We start from the raw sequence: 24,248 nt of genomic DNA on the forward strand, positions 1-24,248 counted from the left end.
AGGCTGGCAGGGGAGGGCAGTTAGGGGTGACCAGGCCGGCAAGGGAGGGCAGTTGGGGGTGACCAGGCCGGCAGGGGAGGGCATTTGGGGGTGACCGGGCTGGCAAGGGAGCAGTTAGGCATCGATCAGGCTAGCAGGGGAGTGGTTAGGGGGTGATCAGGATGGCAGGCAGAAGTGGTTAGGGGCAATCAGGCAGGCACGCAGGCGAGTGGTTGGGAACCAGAAGTCCCGGATTGTGAGAGGGATGTCCGACTGCCAGTTTAGGCTCGATCCCTGTGGGCCTAAACTGGCAGTCAGACATTCCCTGAGGGGTCCCAGATTAGAGAGGGTGCAGGTTGGGCTGAAGGACACCCCCTCACCCCCCAGTGCATTAATTTCGTGCACCGGGCCTCTAGTACATTATATAACATTCATGAAAAAAATTCTTTTAGTGCCAAATATGGGATATTGTTTTATTTCAGGTCTTATTTTTCAGTTTGATATCCTAGAATTAACAAAACCATTAATTATGCTCTTTTTAGGGACATCAGCCCCAAGACCTTTCAGGAAATGGTAGTGTCATTTTGTTCTGAATGCAGGACTAGGAGGGTTTTGAGAGGTGAAAATTAAGAGTTCTGCTTTGGACATTTTAGTACTTCCCAGTAGGATATATGCATTTCATTTCAGGGATAACTGTTAAGATATTATAATAATGAAATATTTATCACTTGATCTATCTAATATTTCTTTTTTATAACCACTCAGCTAGGTACTACAAAAAGTGAAGGGGCTGCTTTTTCCTCTTTATCTGATGCTGATCTGGGATCCAGGGTAGAAATGAAGCTGTTTCCCCTTCAGCTGGGCACTCAGGCTGCTTTGCATCTCCATTGAGTGTCAAGGCAACAGTGACAATCCAGGCCTCTCCCCACAGCCCATGCCCCTGTGTATAGCTCATTTCTGACATTTGTGAGAGATAACTCCCAGAATCATGACAAACCCACAAATTTGAAAATACCTCAATACTTTCTTTCTAAAACCCTGTTCCTATTGGAAGCTGATTAACATCTTGTCATTCTTTCAGAAAAGTGTTCCCTGATAATTGGGGAAATGTAAACACTCCAAAACTCCCAGTGGAGTCTCCTAATGCACTGATAAGTAAAGATTCACAGAGAGCCCTAACTGGTTTGGCTCGGTGGGTAGAGCGTTGGCCTGCGGACTGAAGGGTCGCAGGTTCGATTCCAGTCAAAGGCATGTACCTTGGTTGCGGGCACACCCCCAGTAGGAAGTGTGCAGGAGGCAGCTGATTGATGTTTCTCTCTCATCGATGTTTCTAACTTTCTATCCCTCTCCCTTCCTCTCTGTAAAAAATCAATAAAAAATATTTTTAAAAAAGATTCACAGAGAATCTAGACTATGACTAGCATTGTTCTACTAGATTCTGGGAAAACTCAGATGTTAAAGGCCAACCAAGCTCTGCTCTCAAAGAACACATAGTCTGAGGAGCTCTGGTGGAGACAGATGATAGACAAGTAAGCAAAGAAATAAGCAGGAAAGTTGCAGCTAGAAGTGCTATAAAGACAGAATAATAGAGAGCACTGTGACAGGAACTTCCCAGCCATGCCTTTAGGAAGAAACCAAATATGAACTGAGTCCTGAGTCACTAGAAGAAGCCAGAAATGGGAAGATCCTTAAAAATCTCTGTGCAAGTGCAAATTCTTGAGTTCAAAAAGGCTTTGTGCATTTCAGAACAGAGAAAGGGATCATGAAGAGGGAGAGGAGGGAGGAGATGATTTCAGATGGTGTGCAGAAGTCAGATCCCTTAGGGCTCTGTAGGTCATGTGAGCAACTAGGATGAGAAGAAATGAGATGATTTTAAAGTAGGGAAGTGATGTAACATGACTTACATTTTAACACATCGCAGTTGTGTGTAAAATGGATTGTACGAGGGCAAGAACAGGTATTGGGAGATGTTAGAAGACTATATTGTAGCCAGACACAGGTGATAGTGACTTGGATTACGATGACATTAGTGGAAAGAGAAAAAAGTAAATAAATTTGAGATATTTTTCTGGATTTAGAGCTGATAGGTTGGTGGGGAGGGTATGAAAAATAGAGAATCAAAGTTGACTTTTAGGGTTTTGGCTTACTGAAACAAATAAATGGTAGAACCTTTGACTGAACTGGGTTAGACTAGCATTCAAATAGCCCTGAAATAAAAATGTCAATTTTGAACACGCTGAATTAGTAATGCCATTATAGACACGATGCAGGGAGTCCTGAATTACATAAATGTGCCTTACACATTTATTTGAAATGTAATCATCCTTCTTTTCTTTTTCTTTTTTATCCTTTCATGAAACATCATGTGATAATAAACATCAGGTACACAAGGTGAAGAATAAACACTTTCTTAGGCTTTTTCATTTTCCCTTCACGTCCATCATAAGCCTTTGCAGTTGGATATTTTTAGACCCACGTTTCAATTTAAAAACTTCAAAATGCTTATTACTTTATGGGTCGTCTTACAAAGGTGAGTAAGAAGAGAGAACAATCAGGCTGCGCTTTGAAGCTGGGAGAATACTGAGAGACCAGCCTGTCTCACCGTCACGTAATGTGCTTCCTTAAACAACACTGTCACACTGGGGACAGTTAGCGATTCGCTTCAGCACTGTGACACACGACCAGATCTCCTGGACCTGGAAGAATTCAAATGGCAAAGGCTAAATTGCTAGATTCCTGGGGTTTACTATGTTCTATGAATTTCTTCTTGCTATATACACAGAGTTGCAACTGTGTTCTCCTGGAAGAAAAACCTGTCTCCCATGTATGGGGCCAAATGAAATCCTGTGATACATTGTATGAAAATATCATTTTCAGTCTATTTTCTCACCTTGATCAATAACTGGTGACAATATAGCATCGAAAGAAAAACAAACACCACAAGTTAGATTATGTACTCATCCACAAAGTCATGAATATTTGGATACTAAAATGTCATTTCAGGGACTGTTCTGAGTTGATTGTTGCTGACTCATTAAACTATCTGTAGGAAGGAGTTGAGGGGAGAAGAATTCTGGCCATTGGCTTTGAAGCTATCTAATTTAGTGATGGCAAAATTCTGAGTCCGGATTTTTATTAAGTGGGAGGTTACCCAGGAAACTAAGAAGGCCCTCTGGGGATACAAGACTGAAAGGTAAGCCAAACCGGTTTGGCTCAGTGAATAGAGCGTCGGCCTGCGGACTGAAAGGTCCCAGGTTCGATTCAGGTCAAGGGGCATGTACCTTGGTTGCGGGCACACCCCCCGTAGAAGGTGTGCAGGAGGCGGCTGGCCGATGTTTCTCTCTCATCAATGTTTCTAACTCCCTATCCCTCTCCCTTTCTCTCTGTAAAAAATCAATAAAATATATTTTAAAAAAAGACTGAAAGGTAAAACTGCCATCCTCTTGCTGTGGACATATGCTGAAGAACATAAACCTATGTTCCCCACTTGCCAATTTAAAATAAATTACAAAAGAGAAAATTCAGAATGAAATACCATTTAAAAATTAGAATTAAAAGTGGAAGCAAGAGCAATGATGACAAAGTTTATGCATATAAGCATAACCAATGGACACAGACAGTAGGGGGGTGAGGGCATGAGCAGGGGGTGGTTTGGGGGACATTGGCAGATAAGGACACATATTTAATACCTTAATCAATAAAGAAAAAAGAAAAAAAGTGGAATCAAGTTATGATAAGGGCTAAGAAGAATTTTTAAAAAGTTGGTAAGTTAAGATAAAGTTTAAATGAGAAAAAATATTAAATAATAAAAGAAAACAAGCCAGGACTAATTAAGGCACAGTTTCTTAAACTCCTATAAGCTAAACTGAAAGATCACTGGAATCAGTGAAGTGACACAGAATGACTTCAATTGCCATACAAAAGACTAGAAGTTAAAAAAGATAAAATGCAAATCAATTAAAGAACAGGTTAATGAGGTATCATTTGTGTTTCAAATTGTAACATCCTCATGCAGAGACAACCGGGGACCTTTGAACCAAGTTCAGGCAAGTGTTTGTTAGCATCTTTCCACTCAGTGTCCTCACCAAAAGGGTTCCCTGCAGAGGGACCTTGGCCAGGACACCCTCTCATAGCTGCTGAGAAATCAACATTTTATCTCCACAGGAGACTGAAGCCTTTTGCTGTACATAACAGCAGGTATTTGCCCACTGTGTTCCTACGTTGATATTCCCTCACTGCCAAGAATAAAAAACCCAACTTGTTCAAGTCCAGGTGTTATCCTGATGGTCTTTGACTGGAAAGCATAGCTATATTACTTATACACTGTTTGCTAATTACCACATTCACTCCCTCATCATCTCACATAGTCCTCTCTACATCCTGGTATTACCATTGTCCGCATTTTACAGGTGAAGACACTAGGCATCAGAGAAGCAACACGGATATTGAAAGGTAAGGTCTACATTTAAAAGTCCAAGTTCCTTTCATGAGACCACATCAATGTATTATTAAATATATTCAGAAAAATATCCTAAAAACATTTTGGGATGAGTACTAGAAATTTGGCTTTACCACATTCACTCCCTCATCATCTCACATTGTCCTCTCAACATCCTGGTATTACTATTGTCCCCATTTTACAGGTGAAGACACTAGGCATCAGAGAAGCAACACGGATATTGAAAGGTAAGGTCTACATTTAAAAGTCCAAGTTCCTTTCATGAGACCACATCAATGTATTATTAAATATATTCAGAAAAATATCCTAAAAACATTTTGGGATGAGTACTAGAAATTTGGCTATGTACATGTCAAGAAAATCCATTCAATAGTAATTTATTGGATACTATCAGGTACAAAGTTGCATGGGGAGATAAAGAGGATATGGAACAGAATACCATTGACCTCAAATGCATCAATTAATACTACTATAAACTTGATGCAGTTAGTGACTGCATTGAATATTCAGAGAAAACAGAAAAAATGGATTGGATTGCTAGAAGTTCTAAGTTTGGTGAGATAAAAGAAACGGATCACAAAGACGATTGATCATACACACACATATACACACCCTTCCATAATATCACACATAATTACCAGTGTACAGGAGAAAAGGTAGAAAATGAGTTCACATTATTTTTATGAGTCAGTGAATGAATCATAGTGACTCCCTTTTGTTGCTCTATACCTCTCGCCCACCTTCCCCCAATCAACACTAGTCTCTATTCTTGGACATGGTACACAAATTAGTAACTATTAACTCAAACTAGGTTAATACCATACCTACACTTCACTTTTCTATTTTCTCTCCATAAATGGATCCCAGGTAAATGGTTTACCCTAACCTCAAAAGAAGTGGGAATAAGTTGAACACTGACTAAGAAAAGTACCTGATCAAAATAGGATGTCATCTATTCATAAGCTGATATCAAAATTTGCATAAATAAAATGTATTTCATTATTTGATGCAAACAGTATACATCACCTCTACATAACATCCACTTTAATATAGTGGTTATATGTGTTTCTTAAAGAAGGATGCTGGAATGCTTTATTTGACATGATCCCACACAAAAATGTCACTGTCCATTACCACAACCCACATGGTCAAATCCACATTTGTTGTTTCAAATGTTTCTTCTGACTTCGTCTGGTCTTCACTTCGCAACTGGCCTAACCAAGGAGAACCAATTGTAAGCCTTGGCCTACTGTTTTCATTACTGATTAACTTCCAATGATAGACTTACCTCCTAAGATGATGTCTTAAGAATCTCAGGTAGGTTGGCTAAAAGAAATGTAGGTTGAACCCACTGAGTTCTCAAATCATTAACTTTCATTGAGGTAGACTATTTTTTAAAATATATTTAGATTGATTTCAGAGAGTAAGGGAGAGGGAGAGAGAGATAAAAACATCAATGATGAGAGAGAATCATTGATCAGCTGTCTCCTGCACACTCCCTGCTGGGGATCAAGCCCACAACCACACATGAGCCCTGACCTGAAATCGAACTGTGACCTTCTGGTTCATAGGTCAACACTCAACCATTAAGCCACACCAGCTGGGCTTGAGGTAGACTATATTTATGTGTTTTCTAGAACTGCACTCAAATTTTCACATGCTTATGTCTGAATCCTATGAAGAAATTGTAAATTTATTGAGATCAGGAACTATATGTTCTTCTCACTAGTGTCTTACATCTTGTTGATACTTGATGATGCTTTTTATATTTAGTAAAGATGCCTGAGTTTAGTAATAAGACAATTATTTCTAAGGAGAATTCCAAATGTTTAGACCAAATAAATCTTACATATTTCAAAAGCATAATGCCAACATTTTTTTTGCAGACATGGTAAGAATATTAGATCTTCTGTAATGCAACTAAATTCAAGAATGGAAATAATAGGAGTCATAAATGACACATGATAAATTAATTAAGTAATGAAGACGACTCCATAATGATCATTTATGAGAGAGCATGAGCTAGGCAAGATTTACAGATAATATAATCATACCTTTAAAAAATTAAGGACCTATACAAAAAAGAGCAATCTAATTTTTATGGTCTTAGAGAGATTCTGGTTTAATACTGTTAAAACAAGTACTTGAAAACATATGCAGCACCTACTTGCATGATAAAGCAACAACTATATCAACTTAGGAAATGCAGTTTCTTATCTGGACTCTAACAACTTAGTATCCCTGTCCCTATTGATAGCCAAGCATTTTATTCTAAAAAAGTTCCTGGGAGGTAGACTATGAGAAAACTGATTGCTAACATTTTAACTGATCAGTGCCATTTTGTCTTTGAACTGGGGATCAAATGAGGCAAAAGAAGTAATAAAACCAAATATGCTAAAAGATTCTACAGTTAGCTATTTTTTTTAATTTCTCCATGTTTTCTACTTTTTCATACTTCACGGACAAATAAGAGTGAACTGTATTTGATTCTATAAATGTCAAAGCTAAGCACTTAAAAAAAGATTCTAAAATTTCTATAAGCTTGCCCAAATCTTTGGAATAAAGGCCGGGCATTTGTGTGTCTGTGTGTATCTGTATGTTTATAGAGAAAGGTAGATATAAGACAGAACATAACTGATTTCATAAATAAACTTTCCGGGGGTAATTTGAAAATAAATGATGATATTTTGACTCCCCAATAGTTATAATTACATGAACACCGAATTGTATGAGTTATATTCATAATTCATAAAATTCTAGGAGAACAATGTTACTCAATATAAATATTACATCTTTAAATGTATATTCCTAAGTATAGGAACCTATTAGTCTTTCTCTAAACTATAAGAAAACAAATAAGCTTGTTAGGTGACTATTGTCTATCTATATTTTGGATGGTTTTTCATAGTCTGAAGATGTTTTAGATGCTTACAACTTCCAGAAGAACTTTGAATTATTGTCTCAAAATATAGGATATAAACTTGAAGAATTTAAAGTGCGAATGAAACTGTGTGAGTTAGATAACGTGTTTGGAGCACATTTCTGGCATCCCAGCTATGTTGGTTGCATGCAGAATATGTGACTAAATAGGCCTATGAGAAAATCTCCCTAGGAGTGGATGAACGATTATGTATTTTGGAATCTGCTACTCTTATTAGCCTTTGTCATTTGCCACTCGTGTCTGCCTCTTCCTCTAAATTGTGCCTTTGCTAGTCCGGGGAGATTCTATCATTAGTGTGTGCGTGTATTTTCTCCCATAAATGGAAGCCCTTAAAACTGGAGATTAGGCTTTCTCATTTTGCAGGTTTTATGTTTGAATGTTTCAATAACCTAAATAACATCATTTTGAAGACTTATCTCTGTAATAATGGATGAAATTATTAAGGATAGGTAAAATAGAATTTAAACATTTTAAAGGAAAGAAAAATTTAAAATAATATAAATACACTCTAAAAACAGATTATATAGTCTTTATAATTGCAATAATTATGACAGTTATGACCTAACTATTTGATGCATCTAGCAGTGAATCTAGGAGATTATATTTCCTAGCAAATATCTATCATTTTCATGCATGGTCATTTGCACATTTCCACTTCTTAATTGATTGAGTGTGAGAGAATAACATCTAAAGGACTGCTCTAAACCAGTCTCTCTAGTTATATGATGAAGGCTATAGTCATTCTCAAGTCTTTTGGACTCTTAAATCTTAGTAGAAAGCATTAATATACATAATTATAGAAATCCAATAAAGTGAACAATGATTAGTATTTAGTCAAGGAAATATTATACACCATTGCATATGACAAAATCAAGAAGGGAACCCAGTTTAAACCAAGGAAAAATAACCAAAACCACATTTTTCAATGTGACAGAATGAAGGTTGTGCCCCTAATATTTCTTAATACATATCAGAGACCACATATGAAGTATACAAATTGCAATGGTTACAGATGCAGAATACACTCACCTGGGCAGAGAGCAATATTACAAGGCTTATGATGTGTTTCAGGTCCTTCACATGGCCTTCCTCCATACTGAGGAGGTGTGCACGACCTTGTTCTTGTTCTTTGGCCTCGACCACATGTAAATGAACATAAACTCCATGGTGACCACTCCTCCCAAACTCCATGTACTGTAATAAAGCAAAGAAGCTTCAACAACAAAATCAGAGGTAAAATTAAAGATTTTTTTTCTCCTTATAATTAAGAAAAAACAACACACTAATCAAATAGACAAGTATAAAGATATTTTAAAAATTCAGTTAATGTTCTTATTTGCCACAAAATATAAAAATTAGAAAGTTAGTAATTAAGAAAACTGCATGTACCTTTTTTGTATTTAAAGTTATTCATGTTATAAAGTTTAAGTGTTTTCTTTGCTTAATGGAAATGTAGCTCTTTCCTCACTGGTAAAATAGACATGAATTATTTTTTAACTAAAAGTAGTATCAACTAGGGTAGTATTAGAAAAGTAAATTTCTGGTAACAGAAGATCCTCTGGAGTTAACTTTGCATTCAAATAGAATATGGGCCTACATAATTCTTTTAACAAAGTTTCAGGATTAATGACTTTTATGGTGGTGTCAGGGAGAAAAAAAATCTGAAAATTTATGATACAATTTTAAACAGATTTTAACCTCACATTTAAAAAACTAAATGTAGTTTTGTCACTTAAAAGTGTAATTCTTTAAACCATTTTTTGAATAAGGGGGAAATTTCAACAACTGTATCTACTTACATAAGAGCCTCCTCTTTACCCTGTTTTAAGAGGAGTGGCAAATATGAAGATCTCTTTCTAATAGCCATGAAACCAGAAGATGGCACTGGGAATCCTCCTAATTAATAAAAATTTCTACAGAAAACAAATGATCTAATTAAGATTATGCCTAACAAAATTAATTGATACAGCAATAGTTCAAGTAGGCCATTGCAATAAATTCAAACTTGATCAGAAATACTAACACAACAGAAATAATAACCACTGTCCATAAATATTGAGATTTTTCACAAAAAAAGTCCTTTAGGGCTCAAAAGTTAGATCCTTTCCTTGCACTGCCAAATCACCAATCTCATCCCAATTCTTAATATTTGGGACAGTAAGTAATAGCACTCCATGGATAATACAAATATTATTTTTGCATATATATGCTGACCAAGTTGCTATTATAAAAACACATAATAATACCTTAATTATGAGGTATTCATTCTCTTCTATTTATGCTACTGAGCTGCTCCAACTTGTGATACAAATATATTCAAATATTGGAAAAATTAGCCAAATTTGAGTCCTATTCAATGACAAATTCTTTTAAGGTTCTATAAAACTTGCTAGAAAAAAATATTTTTAAATATATAGAAAAAGAGTAAAAGAGTGAGATGATTCATAAATATAATGTTTATATTTTTCCCATATAAATTTGAGGCAACTGAAGCCAATTTGTATTCATTGGAATAAGAATAAATAGTAAGTTTGTATTTAATCTAAAACATATACATATACAGCCCTAGCTGGTTTGGTTCAGTGGATAAAGCGTTGGCCTGCAGACTGAAGGATCCCGGGTTCAATTCGAGTCAAGGGCACATGCCTGGGTTGTGGGCTTGATCCCCAGTAGGGGGCGTGCAGGAGGCAGCTTATCAATGATTCTTTCTCATCATTGACATCTCTCTCTCTCCCTCTCCCTTCTTCTCTGAAATCAATAAAATTATACTTAAAAAATACACATATACATATATGTACATATAGGCTTATAGGATTAATTATAGCAAGAACTTTTAAAAGTAATTTATATGAATATTTTTATGTTAAATATATACTTTTAATCAATTTTTGCATTGATTTCTAATTACCAAGATCTCTCCATTTAAAAACAACTTTTTTTCTTCCTATTTTCTACATAAAGTGTTAATAGTTTGCATGGTATTCATATTTCTGGTTCTGTTCATTTTTCTTGATCAAATCACACTACTCTATATACATTGAGTAATTCCCCCAAAAAAAGCTGCTAAACTGGCAGATATTTCTCTATTAATCTCAAGGAAGTATTGATTAATATTGATGGCTTAGTTAAGTTATAAAGCTGCAATCCTCTGAAAAGTAATGATACTTACTACTTTTTAAGTCTTTATTGTTCCAGGTGAAATTTTATGACCCTTCTATATCATTTGAAAAAAGCAAAAATACTTTTTTTAATTTGAAAACAACACAAATTATTAATAATTTGTTATTTTAGATATTGTTGAATTAGTAGGAAATTATAGCACATATCTTAAATTTTGTAGATATTCATAGATATGGTAAAATTAGATATTTTATTTTAATGGCAAATATTACATACTTTTAAAAAAATTTCAGTAAAGTATAAAAATCCATAAATGATCTAGCTGATTTGAAAAACCTATCTAGTAAAACGAAGAAAAGTAAGTTAAATTAATCAGTTTTTAGTTTTTTTCTTTACTTAGACAGTAATTATATTACAATATATCTGTGCTACCTGGAGATGAAGTGAGAAATACACAATACATGCCCAGCCAGGGTTGCTCAGTGGTTGAATATCGACCAATGAACCAAAAAGTCACCAGTTCAACTCCCAGTCAGGGCACATGCCTGGGTAGCAGGCTCGATCCCCAGTAGGGGGCATGCAAGAGGCATCTGATCGATCTATGTTTCTCTCTCTTTCTCCCTTCCCCTCTCTCTAAAAAAATCAATAAAAGCATATTTTAAAAAATAAAAGTATATGCTTTATAAAACACATACACAAATTATATTACTACCAGATTTTTAAATAATCATACAAATTATTTTATGAGTTTCTCTCTCTTTCTCCCTTCCCCTCTCTCTAAAAAAATCAATAAAAGCATATTTTAAAAAATAAAAGTATATGCTTTATAAAACACATACACAAATTATATTACTACCAGATTTTTAAATAAACATACAAATTATCTTATGATTTAGATTAGAAAACTTAAAAAAAAACTCCTTTAAGTAAAAGCGTTCTCTTTCTTAAGAACATATGGATTTGAAAACTGACATTTACAAAAAAAATATTTTTTTCAAAACAATTCCTTCACCTAAATAAATTTTAAGGGATTAGAATACATATGAAGTAGACTAGTGGTTTTCAACCAGGGGCAGTTTTGCCCCACAGAGGGCATTTGGCAATATCCAGAGAGATTTTAGTTGTCACAGCTCAGTGGAAGGAGGAGAGCTACTGGCATCTAAATGGTAGAGGCCAGGGATGCTGCTAAATGTCCGAAGATGTCCAGGCCAGCTCCCCAGAACAAAGATTTATTTATGTCAAAATGTCAATAGTATCGACGTTGAGGAACCCTGGGACAGACCATAAAACTATAACTCAGAAATCAGGACAGTAAATAAACAATTTAATGTAGCTCCCTACTTTTCTCAGTCTGCTTTCTGTTAAGCTTTATCATTTTTTTTCTGAGTAATAAGAGTTTTTGAAGAAACTATAATTTCAAAGCAACAATTTTGCAACAGGATGTTTATCTTAGGATCCATATTAAAAGTAAGACGTTATTCTGTCATTTAACTAAGAAAACCCTTCTTCTGAAATTTGAATAATATGGGTAAAACATAACTAATTTATAACACAATTGATTAGCTTTTAATAGTGCAAATAAATGGAAGCTCTAATTCTATCATTCCAAATATTTAGTGGAAGGTGACTTTCATATTCAGTTTGTCCTTGTATCATTTTTATTAATTAAATGCCAAATGCACTTGAGTATCCACAGTATGACACATTGGTTATTAATTTATGAGCTTATTTTCTTCATGACAATTTTAGAAATTTAAAGTATTATTTTAGAAATATATTTACACTGTTTAAAGTACTATTTAAAGTACTTTTAAATTCACTTTTTTTGTCACTGTTTTCAAGATATATTGTATTGAAAAGAAACACGTATTTACCAGAATGGCAAATAACTGAACAAAATATTGAACACAAAACATTTCATAACAAATGCAACAACCATCTAAAAGATATCACAATGTCCCATAGTGGAATAATTATTCTACATTTTTAAAATAATGAAGTTGCAAAATTATTCTTCTTGTTAGAAAATGAAAAAGAAATTTCTCTTTTCATTCTCTTTAATTCAACATCTGAACTATAACCATGATTAAAAGGTACACATTTCTTATTGTCAGTACTATTTAACCAAATTCAGAAAGACAACCTATATATATGTGACAGTGAAGAGAAACTAGTAATGAGTATACACTTCTTTAGTAGATACAATAGTGGGAGGTTTAAATATTTGAGGAAAAGCTTTTCACCAGAGAATATTACTCAGTTTTCTGGACATCAGACCCAGAGTGAAAGGGAGAGCACTCTGGTCCCACTGCTGATGCGCCTTGCCCAGTGAAGGGACTCAACAGCCTGGCAGATGGATGGAGATTTCCAAATGTCTGTATGAATGTGCATAACTAGTGGCTGGAAAGTAAGCTCTGAATAGAGAATTGTGAACACTTTAGCACCAGCAGACTTCCATTTGGGCATCCAATTGCCATTAGACTCTACCCTTGCATGTTGAAAGGATCTTGAGTATTCAAAAGGATGCTGACAAGATACATTTATGTATCAAGTACAACTCCATTTTCTATTGACACTTTTCTCATTGTCAAGGGCAGGGGACTCGATCCTGGAACCCTTAATACAAATACTGTACATAGGGGCCAGTTTAAGTATTAGATAATGTACTCTACCCACACTCAACTGAAAATCCATTAAGTTTTTATCCATGAGGTTGTTTTACCTACGATTTAGGCATTTTATAATTCTTAAAATCCTCAGCTCCTTCCTGCTTCTTGTTTCCCTCCTCTTGACAAACATACCTAGATTATGTTTGTGATATGGCCTGTTTTTATCATCTTTTTCATTGTCTTCTCCTTTCCATGACCAACTTAAGAATTTTTCCCCCCTCTGAACCTTTCTATTTCTCACTTGATGTTTTTCTCATGTAGTCTAATGCCTCCTGATATTTATTTTTCTTGTTTTCAACAGAATTTCTTTATTCTGTCTCCCTTTCCTTCTAGCTTTCTGCACTGGTTAGCTTTTAATTCTCTCTTCACCTACTGCATTGTATCTCCCATTTTTGTTATAATGGCATCTCCCTCCTTATGGGATCATTCCTCCTCCACCTCCTTTAACTTTTAGTTCTTTCAGATCATCTTTTATTTTATTTGTGATAAAAATACATAATGTATAATTTAGCATCAAGACTATTTTAAGTGTACAATTTATTAGTGTTAAGTATAATTACATTGTTGTATAACAAATCTCTACAACTTTTTCATCTTGCAAATCAGAAACTCTACACCCATTAAACAACGACTCCTCTAAACTGTCTTTTAATGGGTTGCCCTTGCCCATTCTGCTGGCAAATTGGGACTATCCCTGTGCTTCCCCCACACCACCCACACTCTCTTCTTGCTTTTAGCAACTGCAGAACCAGCCATCTCTGGAAATCAAACTCAGCAGAAAACTTTAAAGCACAATTCAGCAGATGAAATGCTGAGGCAGTGCCAGCCCCTTTCTTTATGCCCACCCCCTTTTGGAAGCCTCTGGAAAAGCTGTAAATGCAAGTGCAGCAGTCAGTATGTTTGCATCAGCCATCCACCAAATGGTTGAAAAAAAATAAATCTGAGGATTCACTATATCATGTGCTTTGGACTTCTTGACAGAAGATCCAGATTCCTTTTAGTACTTATGTTTACATGAAAGTCTGTGGTTTGAGAGGGAGAAGCTCCTATATTATTCAATACATTAACTGAGAACAAAATTTTGATATTTCATGGAATAGCTATTGTGCTGTGCTCCATTTAACACACAGGTATATATATATTACAATGACTTTACGTTTAAAAGCAGCGGACAGCTCTGATGAGGGCAGGCACTTGAATGAAATGAATTAACAGGAAATCCTTTACTCAGGGACACTATTTTCCCTGATAGGGTCAAATAAATGGTAGGAAAATAGCTGGCGTCCTTAATGACCATATCAACCACTGCCTTAGACAATGGGTAGAGATCATACTTCCAGCATGCTGGCAAGTTATGTTATTCTTCGAACATGCAACTGGACATTTTCACCATCTAAAATAAGAAAATATATTGAACCTTAAATACGAAAAGAAGCAGATATAGAAATTTTAAGTGTATAGTTCAGTGGGTAGGGGAGTCATTTATCTCATTTCTTGACTGCTCTGAAAGCAGAAATAATCACATACATAATAAAATTTCACAGCTGAGTAAGAATTACACTTATCCACTCTAATTAAAACGCCTATACCCAGTTCATATGAAAATAACAAATCAATCGTTCCAAATGCGTAGCATGACACAATTCAATAACATCCACAGTTGTAGTTGCTGCTAACACTACCTGGACAGAGGGCAGTGTTATTGCAAACCCTTGATTCTCTTAATGGGCCGCTGCAGTGTGTCCCGTAAGGTGATACACAAGTTCTGGTTCGCACCTGCGACCCTTGACCACAAGTAACTGAGCATGAGCTCCACTGGGACCACTCTTCCACACCAGATTCACCTGCGTGCAAGACAACAAACAGACATGAAATACTGTCTTGAATATTCATATACTAAGCATTTTACCAAAGACATTATGACATGCAAGAATAATTTAAGTGTGATAATACGACAGTACATCAAACGGTACAAGAAAACACTTAGGAGAAAAAGAAATTTAAAGGGAGATACATATTACGCTATTGCGAGGTCCAAGTTTGCTATACCCCTGTTAGCAAAACTACTCTTCACAAATTCCTCTGTGCCATGGACACTGTGAAGGGGCCAGTCGGAATTTTACAACAAGAATTAATATTGAAGTGATTCTCTTCAAGCTTTGCACTCTGATGGGAGAGGAAGGAAAATGTATTGGTAATTCACTCTGGCTTTCTGAACGGGAATATACTGATGTATTCTTCCCTAATTCTTTACTACATTTCTTACTTTCTAATGCTGGATGAGATGGAGCCCTTGGATTTGGGCTTATCTAATTTTTATTGTGTTGAACACTGACACTTTATAATTTTTTCCTAGTGCTATTCCTACTTTTTCATCCTATGACAGCTATTTTTTTTGTGTGTGAGAGAATTTATTGAATACCTTCTGTCACAATTCTCCCCATGATCTAAAGTAATGATTTTTATTTGAAATAAAAGAAAATGCTTCTATGACTTCTAGTCATTCAATATGGAACTAAATTTCACTCCAAAATAGGGCCCTAAAAAGCCAATTACTGTCTGACTTCATTAATTTTCTTGGTGTAAGCATCACACTGAAATGATATCTAAATTCTATTATCAAAAGTCTTGTCCCAAAATGACTTAAAGTCAATAATTTCGAAGACCATAGCAATGTGTTCTGTTTCTATTCTGGCTTTATGTTCAGGATAGACTTTTAACTTATTTGAAAACTTGTAGTTGCTTTGCCCAAATTACAAAATTGGGTCATTTACTGGCAGGAACCATTTAAATTAACCATTTGTTGTTGAAAACATTTCCAGGAGAAGTGTTTCTGAAAACTTTGTAGTATTGACTATATAAATCAAGAAGCAATTTATATTTTACCCATTCTGTTTAAAATTTGTCTTTGGAATAGAATCCAAATAATAAATAGAATACGATAATCCATTTGTCCATGTGTTTTGAAAGGTTGGTAAATGACTTAGAAATTACTTGCAGTGCTACTCAAGGCAGCTGGTCCCCAGGCAGCTACTCCAGGAGAGAAAGGGCTTGAACCAGAATATAACTCAATTTTCTGATTTCTTCACTAAGAATTTCTTCTTTCAAATAAATAAATACCAGCGGAAATAAAACATGTGCTTGCTAAAGCAGTTGAAGCTGCATTCTGGAATAAGCTTCTTTTTTTCCTGGACGGCCCATAACAACTAGTTCACAAACAAGCATGAGTCCGCAGACTACACTTTGGAGAACATGGTTAAGAAGCATTTGCTTTTATATTGGTCTGCATTATTTACCCAGAGGTATAGATTACAATGCATTTATCACTGAAAATATACCATAAAGGGAGAGCAAGAGGTAACTGAGATGACAAATTACATCAAAGCGGGCCTCTTTTTAGTGTTGGGATCATGTTTGTCCTAGAAGTTCTATAAGGATCACCCTTGATTATTTCAGTGTTTTTGCCTTCACCAATTTATACATAACTAATTCATGGAATGTTATTGGGAGACCATTTGAATAATATTTAAAGCCCTGCCTTGAATACTCTATCAAGATTAAAAATCATTATTCTATAAACCAAATAATGTGACAATGGTTAAAAATATCCACACATATATGTATATATGCACATATTTATTTAGCAATGAAAATTTAAGGTTAAAGTTAGGGAAAATGTAATGGAATTTTTTTCATTTGATATTTCAATCTGTATTTGTAACGAGATTAAATTAAGTAGAAATATTATGGTTTGTTTGTTATTTAAAAGCCAGAAAACCTTGAAAACTGTGAGTTCTATAGTAAGTAAATAATAAAAGTTATAAATAAGATAGGTTATGTTTATTTTATATAAGAGCAGTCCTTCTCTTGCCCTTGCATTGCTATGATGGCAGAGGAAAAATTAATTCATTAAACTGAGCAATGAATCAGGATCAAAACTACTTTTAAATGTATTTATGTACAAATCTGGGTTGCTTCTAATGTATGATACCATAATGATGCTGAACAGGCTAACCAGTGATGCCTGGATCATGAGAGATTAATCATTAGTGCTCAGAATTGGCCTTCTTCACTCTCTCCAAACTAATGGTTTATTTTGTTGACCAAAAACAAAATAAATAAGTGCAATATATATTGGTTTTCAAATTATGAATCAAATTTTGCCACTCAAGCACTGGCTTACCTACCCAAAGGAGGGCCATCCCTCAAATGCTCTAGTTTCAAATGACCTTTCCACTGAATAGTTATAATTTTTAAGCTGCCCCTTCCTCAGTCCAAAAGGTGTGAAGACTATTCTAGTCAAACACTTTGGGTCATTGTGAGGAATAGCTAATATGTTTTATAAAAAAGATGTTTGTGCTTTTTAAAAACTCACTGATATTAAGAAAGTAAATAATAATGTATTCAATTTTTAATATATGTGTCTTTGGAGATAGCACAAACTATTCTAGTTATTTAACTTGCAACTGAGAAGGCACATTAAATATCATGAAGACGGCTTCTGTAACTAAGGCACTATGGAGGCTCTTTATCCTGGCACAAAACATAAAAGGAAACTGGAAAAGCACTACAATTAAAGTCAAAAGACCTATGTTTGATGGGAAGCTACTGAATTATTAGCTCTGTGCCTAAGAAAGTCACTCTATTCCTCAGAATCTCTCAACAAAATAAGTAATACATCTACCTCAAAATGTATTTGTGAGGATTTGGTGAGATTATGTATGACAGGGCATTTAAATTATCAACAAAATATTAATATAAAGTTGTGCTAGTATGTTAAAATCATGAAATTAGAAAAACATACTTTCATTTTTCTGTTTTAGATAACATGCTATGTATTACTTATATAGGCTAAAAGACTATTTTTCTAAACAAGTTTTCCTAAGCCATCTTATTGGCATTTAACTTATATCTTTATTAAATGTGTATATCTGATTACTTCATTTAATTTTCCTTGACTATAAATACAAATTGTGTACAACGCTATTGGAGCACTGTCCATTTTCATTCAAGCTAGCTATAACAATTACTGGAGTTATTTTGATAAAATAATTCTACTTTATCAAATGTTACTCTTTAAAAAAAATTCCACTCACTTGATTACTTTATGGAAAGTTTGTTTTTTAAATGTAGGTTACTGATCATACTGATTGAAGAGGCCAGGTTACTAATTTTGAGAAGTAATTCTTAAATTATAAAGCTTGATAGCTTTTGGGGTTTTTTTTCTTATGATCAATATAAAAATTAGTTTTTGTTATTAGACTTTACCTGTATTGCATTATTCCTTGTTCTCAAATTAATGTTAGCACTATCATTGTTTATATATAACACCAATTTCTTGGTTTGAAAGACAAACAGAAAAATTTTATAAGTAAAACAATTTTCGTGGACACTTAGCTGTATTTATTCAGACTAACTAACTTAACAACTAAATAAAGTATAATGTCAGAAAGCATTTAAGAAAAATCTCCTCTCTTTTTATCTTTATAATTTTCTAGTGTCAGAGTTTTTTTAAAAAAAAACTATTTATATAATATAGTTTTCCAGTCTATTATCAATATCAGAGTACTTTACATTTAAAACAAGTAGCATGCATGCATTTATATTTGCCTATACTATCTTTGGATAAAAGTGAAATAATAAATATTTACTATTCATCCATTTGAACTCCCCCAAAATATTTTCAAACCATAATTTTGAAGTTCATTGCTTTTTCTGAATTATTGTTAACATGATGGGGATATGGTTTTAAAGCTCCTCATAGATCTATATAATAAGTGTTTCAACTATTTCACCAAGAGATGGAATACCACATATTAGATACAGAACAATTCCTGGAAAATGAATTAGTAATTTCTTAGTAAGAAAACATAATGTTCCATATGATTTGAATTAGCAATTAAGATTTTGGATGAAAACTGATTCTTCTTGGTATATACTGCAGGCAAATCTCAAAACTGAATTTAGGTAAAACTCCTGGCAAAATTACATAATGTTAAGCATAAACGAATTTTACCACATTATCGGAAATTTAAAATTACAGCTTATCATTTCACTCCTAATTGACCCAAATTTTAAGTCTTTTTCAGTAAAACAATGCCTGCCACCTATTTTGCGAAAAGTAAGGACACCCTTACTCTTGTCCCCATAGATGGCACCTGAAGGGGGCTGCTGTCTAGTCAGCCCACGCCCTAATGCTTCTACTTAGAGTCAAAAGGGCCCTGATTTCTGTTTAGTGGTTGAGACATTTTGCTTTCTGTAAAGCAGAAAAAATAGATTTAAAAATTTAAAAATTTGCCTGAATCCGGTAATATACATTTGACTTGTTCAAGCAAATAGTAAAAAAATATAAATCACTTTTATTTAAAATAAGAAGGTGCACCAAAAGCAATTCAGATAAGCAAGTTTTCTTCATTTCTGGATTTGGCTGCAACATATATATATACATATGCTAAAATATGTCTTTATTGTACAATTTATTCTAAACATCCTTCTGAGAATTATTTGATCTACTTGCAACTAATGTATTAAAATCTATCACTCACCCATTACCAAGAGCACATTTTATTAAGAATTTACAGTTTTAAGTTGAAGATTCAAATCTATTGTTCCAAATTAATGTTATTCTAAGAACATATAAACTAAAGAAAATATACATTCTTCAAGGTAATTCCATAAAAATCATTCTGAATGTCATGTCAAAAGGCTGGTCACGTACTAGAAACTTCTATATTAATGGTATACAGATTATTAGATCAAAATGCATAAAACTTCATAAAGACATAGTTAAAACTGTTAGTTTGTAATTTCCCAAAATAAAATTGACACCTGAAAATGTTTCTAACACAATTTAAACATGTTTCATCCAAGAATGTACACATGCAATGTATCCAAATGAAATTATAGCTCATTTATTATGATGAGCCAAAATATGAATGTATTTATTTGTTAATATATATATTTGGAGGGAGGTATTTTAAAGTAATCTAATTAATCTATAATTAAATTTTATAAGCTATAAAGTAATTTTTGATATTTAATTATTTGTATTACAGTTTAAAAATACTGTCAACTTTTTATTATTTAGATTATATAAGAAAACACTTTTCAAATCAAAAGTACCAAATTATAAAAAGAACTGTTTCTAACACTTCTATACATTTTGACAATCAGTTAATATTTATGTGATGTATGACATTTGGAAAATATTCAATATATTAAATATTGTTAATTTAAATTTTATCATCTAAAGTCCTATTTATATTTTTGACTCTGAAGTCCTATCATTATCAATCATTGATAAAATAACGTTGTTGACTTCCTTTAAAAGTTTAATGATTAATTTAAAGTAGTTAATTCACATAGTAAATAATAATATGTAAATCCTAAATGTCCCATAATAAAAGCAAAATAAACCTTAACACATTTTAGTTTTGCACTTTTCAATTCACAGCTACTTCATTTATGGACTTTAACTGGTGACAAAAAAGAAAAAGAAAAATGGGATCAAAAAAAATATCAGCTCCAAAAACTGACAAATGTGCAGCAAAAGATTATGAAACATGCAGTGGTTCCATTAAATTAACAACAATAAATAGAAAAATGTAACTAACGTATTACCAGTTTGTGCCATAAATTTAGCAGCATCAGCTTGTTCCTGAGGGACCCTTTTCTCATGAACAGATCGAGGTCGCTGACTTTTAATTGTATGATCTCCCATCATTCCAAATTCTAAAGACAGAATAAAGGTATATGAAAGCTTGTGTGTAGACATTTCTCACAAATTACATTACTGTCTCATGCAATATGTTCCTGCATATACCTAGAAGTTACTTGATTAAATTAACAATATTAAATTTTCTAGACTGAACTGCTTGGAATATTTCTAAACTCAAGTCAAAAAATCTATAAACAAGAACAAGGTTTCCAAAAACAATAACAGTCAATAAAATGACACACCAGGTTTTAACTCGGCTTAATTAACAGAAATAGTGTACTCTTCTCGGGTAACGTTTGAAGCAATACATCAGAAAAAATACAACCCCAGTGTTAACTGTTGCTTTTCAGAGATAGAAGCCTGACTGCGTGACAGCTGCTGCTTTGCTGTTTAGCAATGCCCCCCACAAGTTTTCAGCACATTTTATTGAGGAATGAGTAATCCTGTATCCTAGCTTTCCTAAGGTAAACATTCATTTGATGGATTATTTTTCCAAAGACGAGGTTGCCCTTGGTCCTCAAAAGCTCATAGAAAATGGTGGCTGAAGTAATTTTCATTCTCTCCTCCCCTGCCTCCAAAGAAGTCCTCAGCTCTTTTCGAACCACATGTAAGAGTTAAGTTTAAAGAAGGGAGTGACTCCAGGTTTCTGCTATTTAATCCTTTAGTGGTATAGCCTCCTCAGAAAGGTGAAAATCTGGGCCTATCTCAGAGACAAATGGAGGAGAGAAAAAAATCAGCTGAAAAAATAATAGATCCCATGTAATATATTTTAAAAAATTCATATGCTTACAAATCTGCAAGAGTTCCATGATTATTGCACTGTTACTGTAAAATAATTTTAATAAAATCAAAACCTAACTTATGGAACCGTTGTCTGCTTTGGTTCAGAGGAGTGTAGGTAGGGGAAGGGAATTTCCAAGGAGGTGGAAATCATTGTGCTTTCTGTTACATCCAGAAAATTCTTAAGCCCTTAAGACCAGTATTTTATAGATGCCAAAAATGATTAATGAGTGGGTAGCCTGGCCGGATGGTTCAGTTGGTTGAAGTGTTGTCTGGTACACCAAAAGTGTGCAGGTTCGATTCTGGTCAGGGCACGTACATAGGTTGTGGGTTCAATACCCGGTCGGGATGTGTATAGGAGGGGATCTCTCTCTCTCTCTCTCTCTCTCTCTCATCAATAAACATTTCCTTGGGTGAAGATTAAAAAAACGATTGGGTAAAACAGATTTTAATGATAGTGGAGATATATTGCCAGAACTAATAGTGTCAAAATTTGGGAATGGATAATTTCACCAGCTCATTATTTTGCCTTTCACCATCAATCCTTAAATAACCTTCTGCTAAAATATTGCACAAAACGTACTTGTGTAAATAAGCAGTGTATTTTGTAAGCGTTGATTCTACCAACTGTCTTTTATGTAAGGAGAAAGATTAGCACATGTTTTTGTCCGTCCTGGCAAATCCCCACATAAATATTAAAGTATGGCGCCTGACAGGTTGATTTGTCAGATATTCTTTCCAGATATTCCATCCAAGGGAACATGACATGAGAAATTTGAGGAATATAAATGTGTATTTGTTGTTTGTCAGTTTAGATAAAATCCAAAGCAGAAAATAGAATTTTTCCTAAAATGTCAGTTGGTTTAATCTTGTAAAATCCATCACTATTTTCCATTACTGCCAACATCCTTTCATTCCATTCTTTTATTTGTACAGTTTGTGCTACCTAAACCATGTTTCATTATGCTAATAGGTATCTAATCACATATCATTTAATTCTTTTGAAAACTGACTACTTAAAATGTTTATATCTAGGCTCTTATGCACTATCCAATATTTTAAAATAGTATAGATGATTGAATTTTTCTGGATCTGAAATAGCAAAAGAAGTTTAAGTAGTGTTCTTTATTAACAGTATGTTTGGCCTTCTGTCCTCTAGAATTTGTCATTTAACTTGTGTGTATGTGGGGTATGTGGGGTGTGTGTGTGTGTGTGTGTGTGTGTGTGTGTGTGTGTGTTAGGGCATTTAGATCAGAGTGCATGTTTACATAAATACATTGGCATCTCAGATGCTCACACTAAGATAGCTATGGCACTGGAAGGGCAAAGAATATCAAAAGAAATTATTCCATGCCCACAATGTCTTAACTAAGTAACACTATTACCTGTACTAATAGAAAATTCTTCAACTCAGTGGTAACATGATAATAGCTCACAACCTGTTTCCTAAGGAAAAATAGTTTATTTGTACAGGGACTATGATCCTAAAATTTAGTGGTCTGAGTATGTTGGTGGACACTGCTGATATGATTTTAAAAGTATCATGTTCAATTTTTAATTCTTTCTAAAGTTTAAACACAAGTAAAGTACTTGATTTTTCTAAAACAGGCATTATTAATTAAGTGAACTATTTCATATTATTAGCTGGGATGTGATTTATATCTCTCAAACATATATATAATACAATTTAATTTCAATACTATTCTTCACTGTAGTCACTTCTACTAATCAATAATGTTATATAAACATTAGTGCTGATAGCTTATATGGAGGTCACAGTACTTAAGAAATTCTTCAATCATCTGTGAACTCAATTACATATTATTTACATAACCAAAAGTTGAAATAATATATTTGATTATTGCTCTCAATATCATTTATCTGAAAAATTACTTTTAAAAATTGAGAACTGCCCTGACCGGGTGGCTCAATTGGTTGAAGTATAGTCTCATACACCAAAAGGTTGCAGATTAGATCCCTGGTTGGAGGATAAGGCAACCTATCCATGTTTTGCTCTCACATAGGTCTCTCTCTCTCTCTCTCTCTCTCTCTCAAATCAATAAATCCATATCCTTGGGTGACAATAAAAAAAGGAGAACTAATATGAAGGCCTTGATAAAACTGAAGAACTGAAGTTCCCATAAGATATAGAACATACTAAACAATTTATTCCTTTTATCAGAGAGAAAAACAACACTATGGCAGTATTTTCTGGATGTCCCGACCTATAGTTTCAGACCCAAAACAATCTGAATTTTTAAGTAAAACATGTAAGCTATTATCTAATCAAGTGAGTTTCTTTTGCTAATGTTTATGCGACAAGTGTTTGAAAAAAATAACTTCTTTGTCTTAGGGTTGTTATCAAAGGTAAAATTTAACAACAAATGTTATGGTTCCATCTATATCTCTCCATGAGATATTTTCAAAACATCTGTGTTCTCTTTCAAATGATGTCTTCTTCACTTCTAATGAAAAGAAAGGCTAATTGTATTATCCAAACTTAGAAAACAATACGGTATTGTTTTTGCTATTCTCTTTTGTAGAGAATATGGTTGAGGTAAATCTTTAGCATAAGTTCTTCAT

General features: G+C 34.0%; 1 protein-coding gene across 5 annotated transcripts in view; it reads right to left on the reverse strand.

The window, feature by feature from the left end:
• The window catches only part of ADGRB3 (adhesion G protein-coupled receptor B3), a 716,195-nt gene that overhangs the window by 424,476 nt on the left and 267,471 nt on the right, over positions 1-24,248 (reverse strand). For 4 of the 5 annotated variants that reach the window (XM_005875869.2, XM_014547406.1, XM_014547405.1 and 1 more), the window contains 3 exons: positions 20,789-20,899; positions 14,851-15,012; positions 8,409-8,573 (listed from right to left, as the gene is read on the reverse strand). In XM_005875869.2, coding sequence (XP_005875931.1) covers positions 8,409-8,573; positions 14,851-15,012; positions 20,789-20,899 — 438 coding nt within the window. The remainder of the gene's footprint in view (positions 1-8,408; positions 8,574-14,850; positions 15,013-20,788; positions 20,900-24,248) is intronic. The other variant, XM_014547407.1, reaches the window with a different exon arrangement.

This window comes from Myotis brandtii, unplaced genomic scaffold (genome assembly GCF_000412655.1).
Source record: "Myotis brandtii unplaced genomic scaffold, ASM41265v1 scaffold471, whole genome shotgun sequence".
Classification (NCBI taxonomy): domain Eukaryota; kingdom Metazoa; phylum Chordata; class Mammalia; order Chiroptera; family Vespertilionidae; genus Myotis; species Myotis brandtii.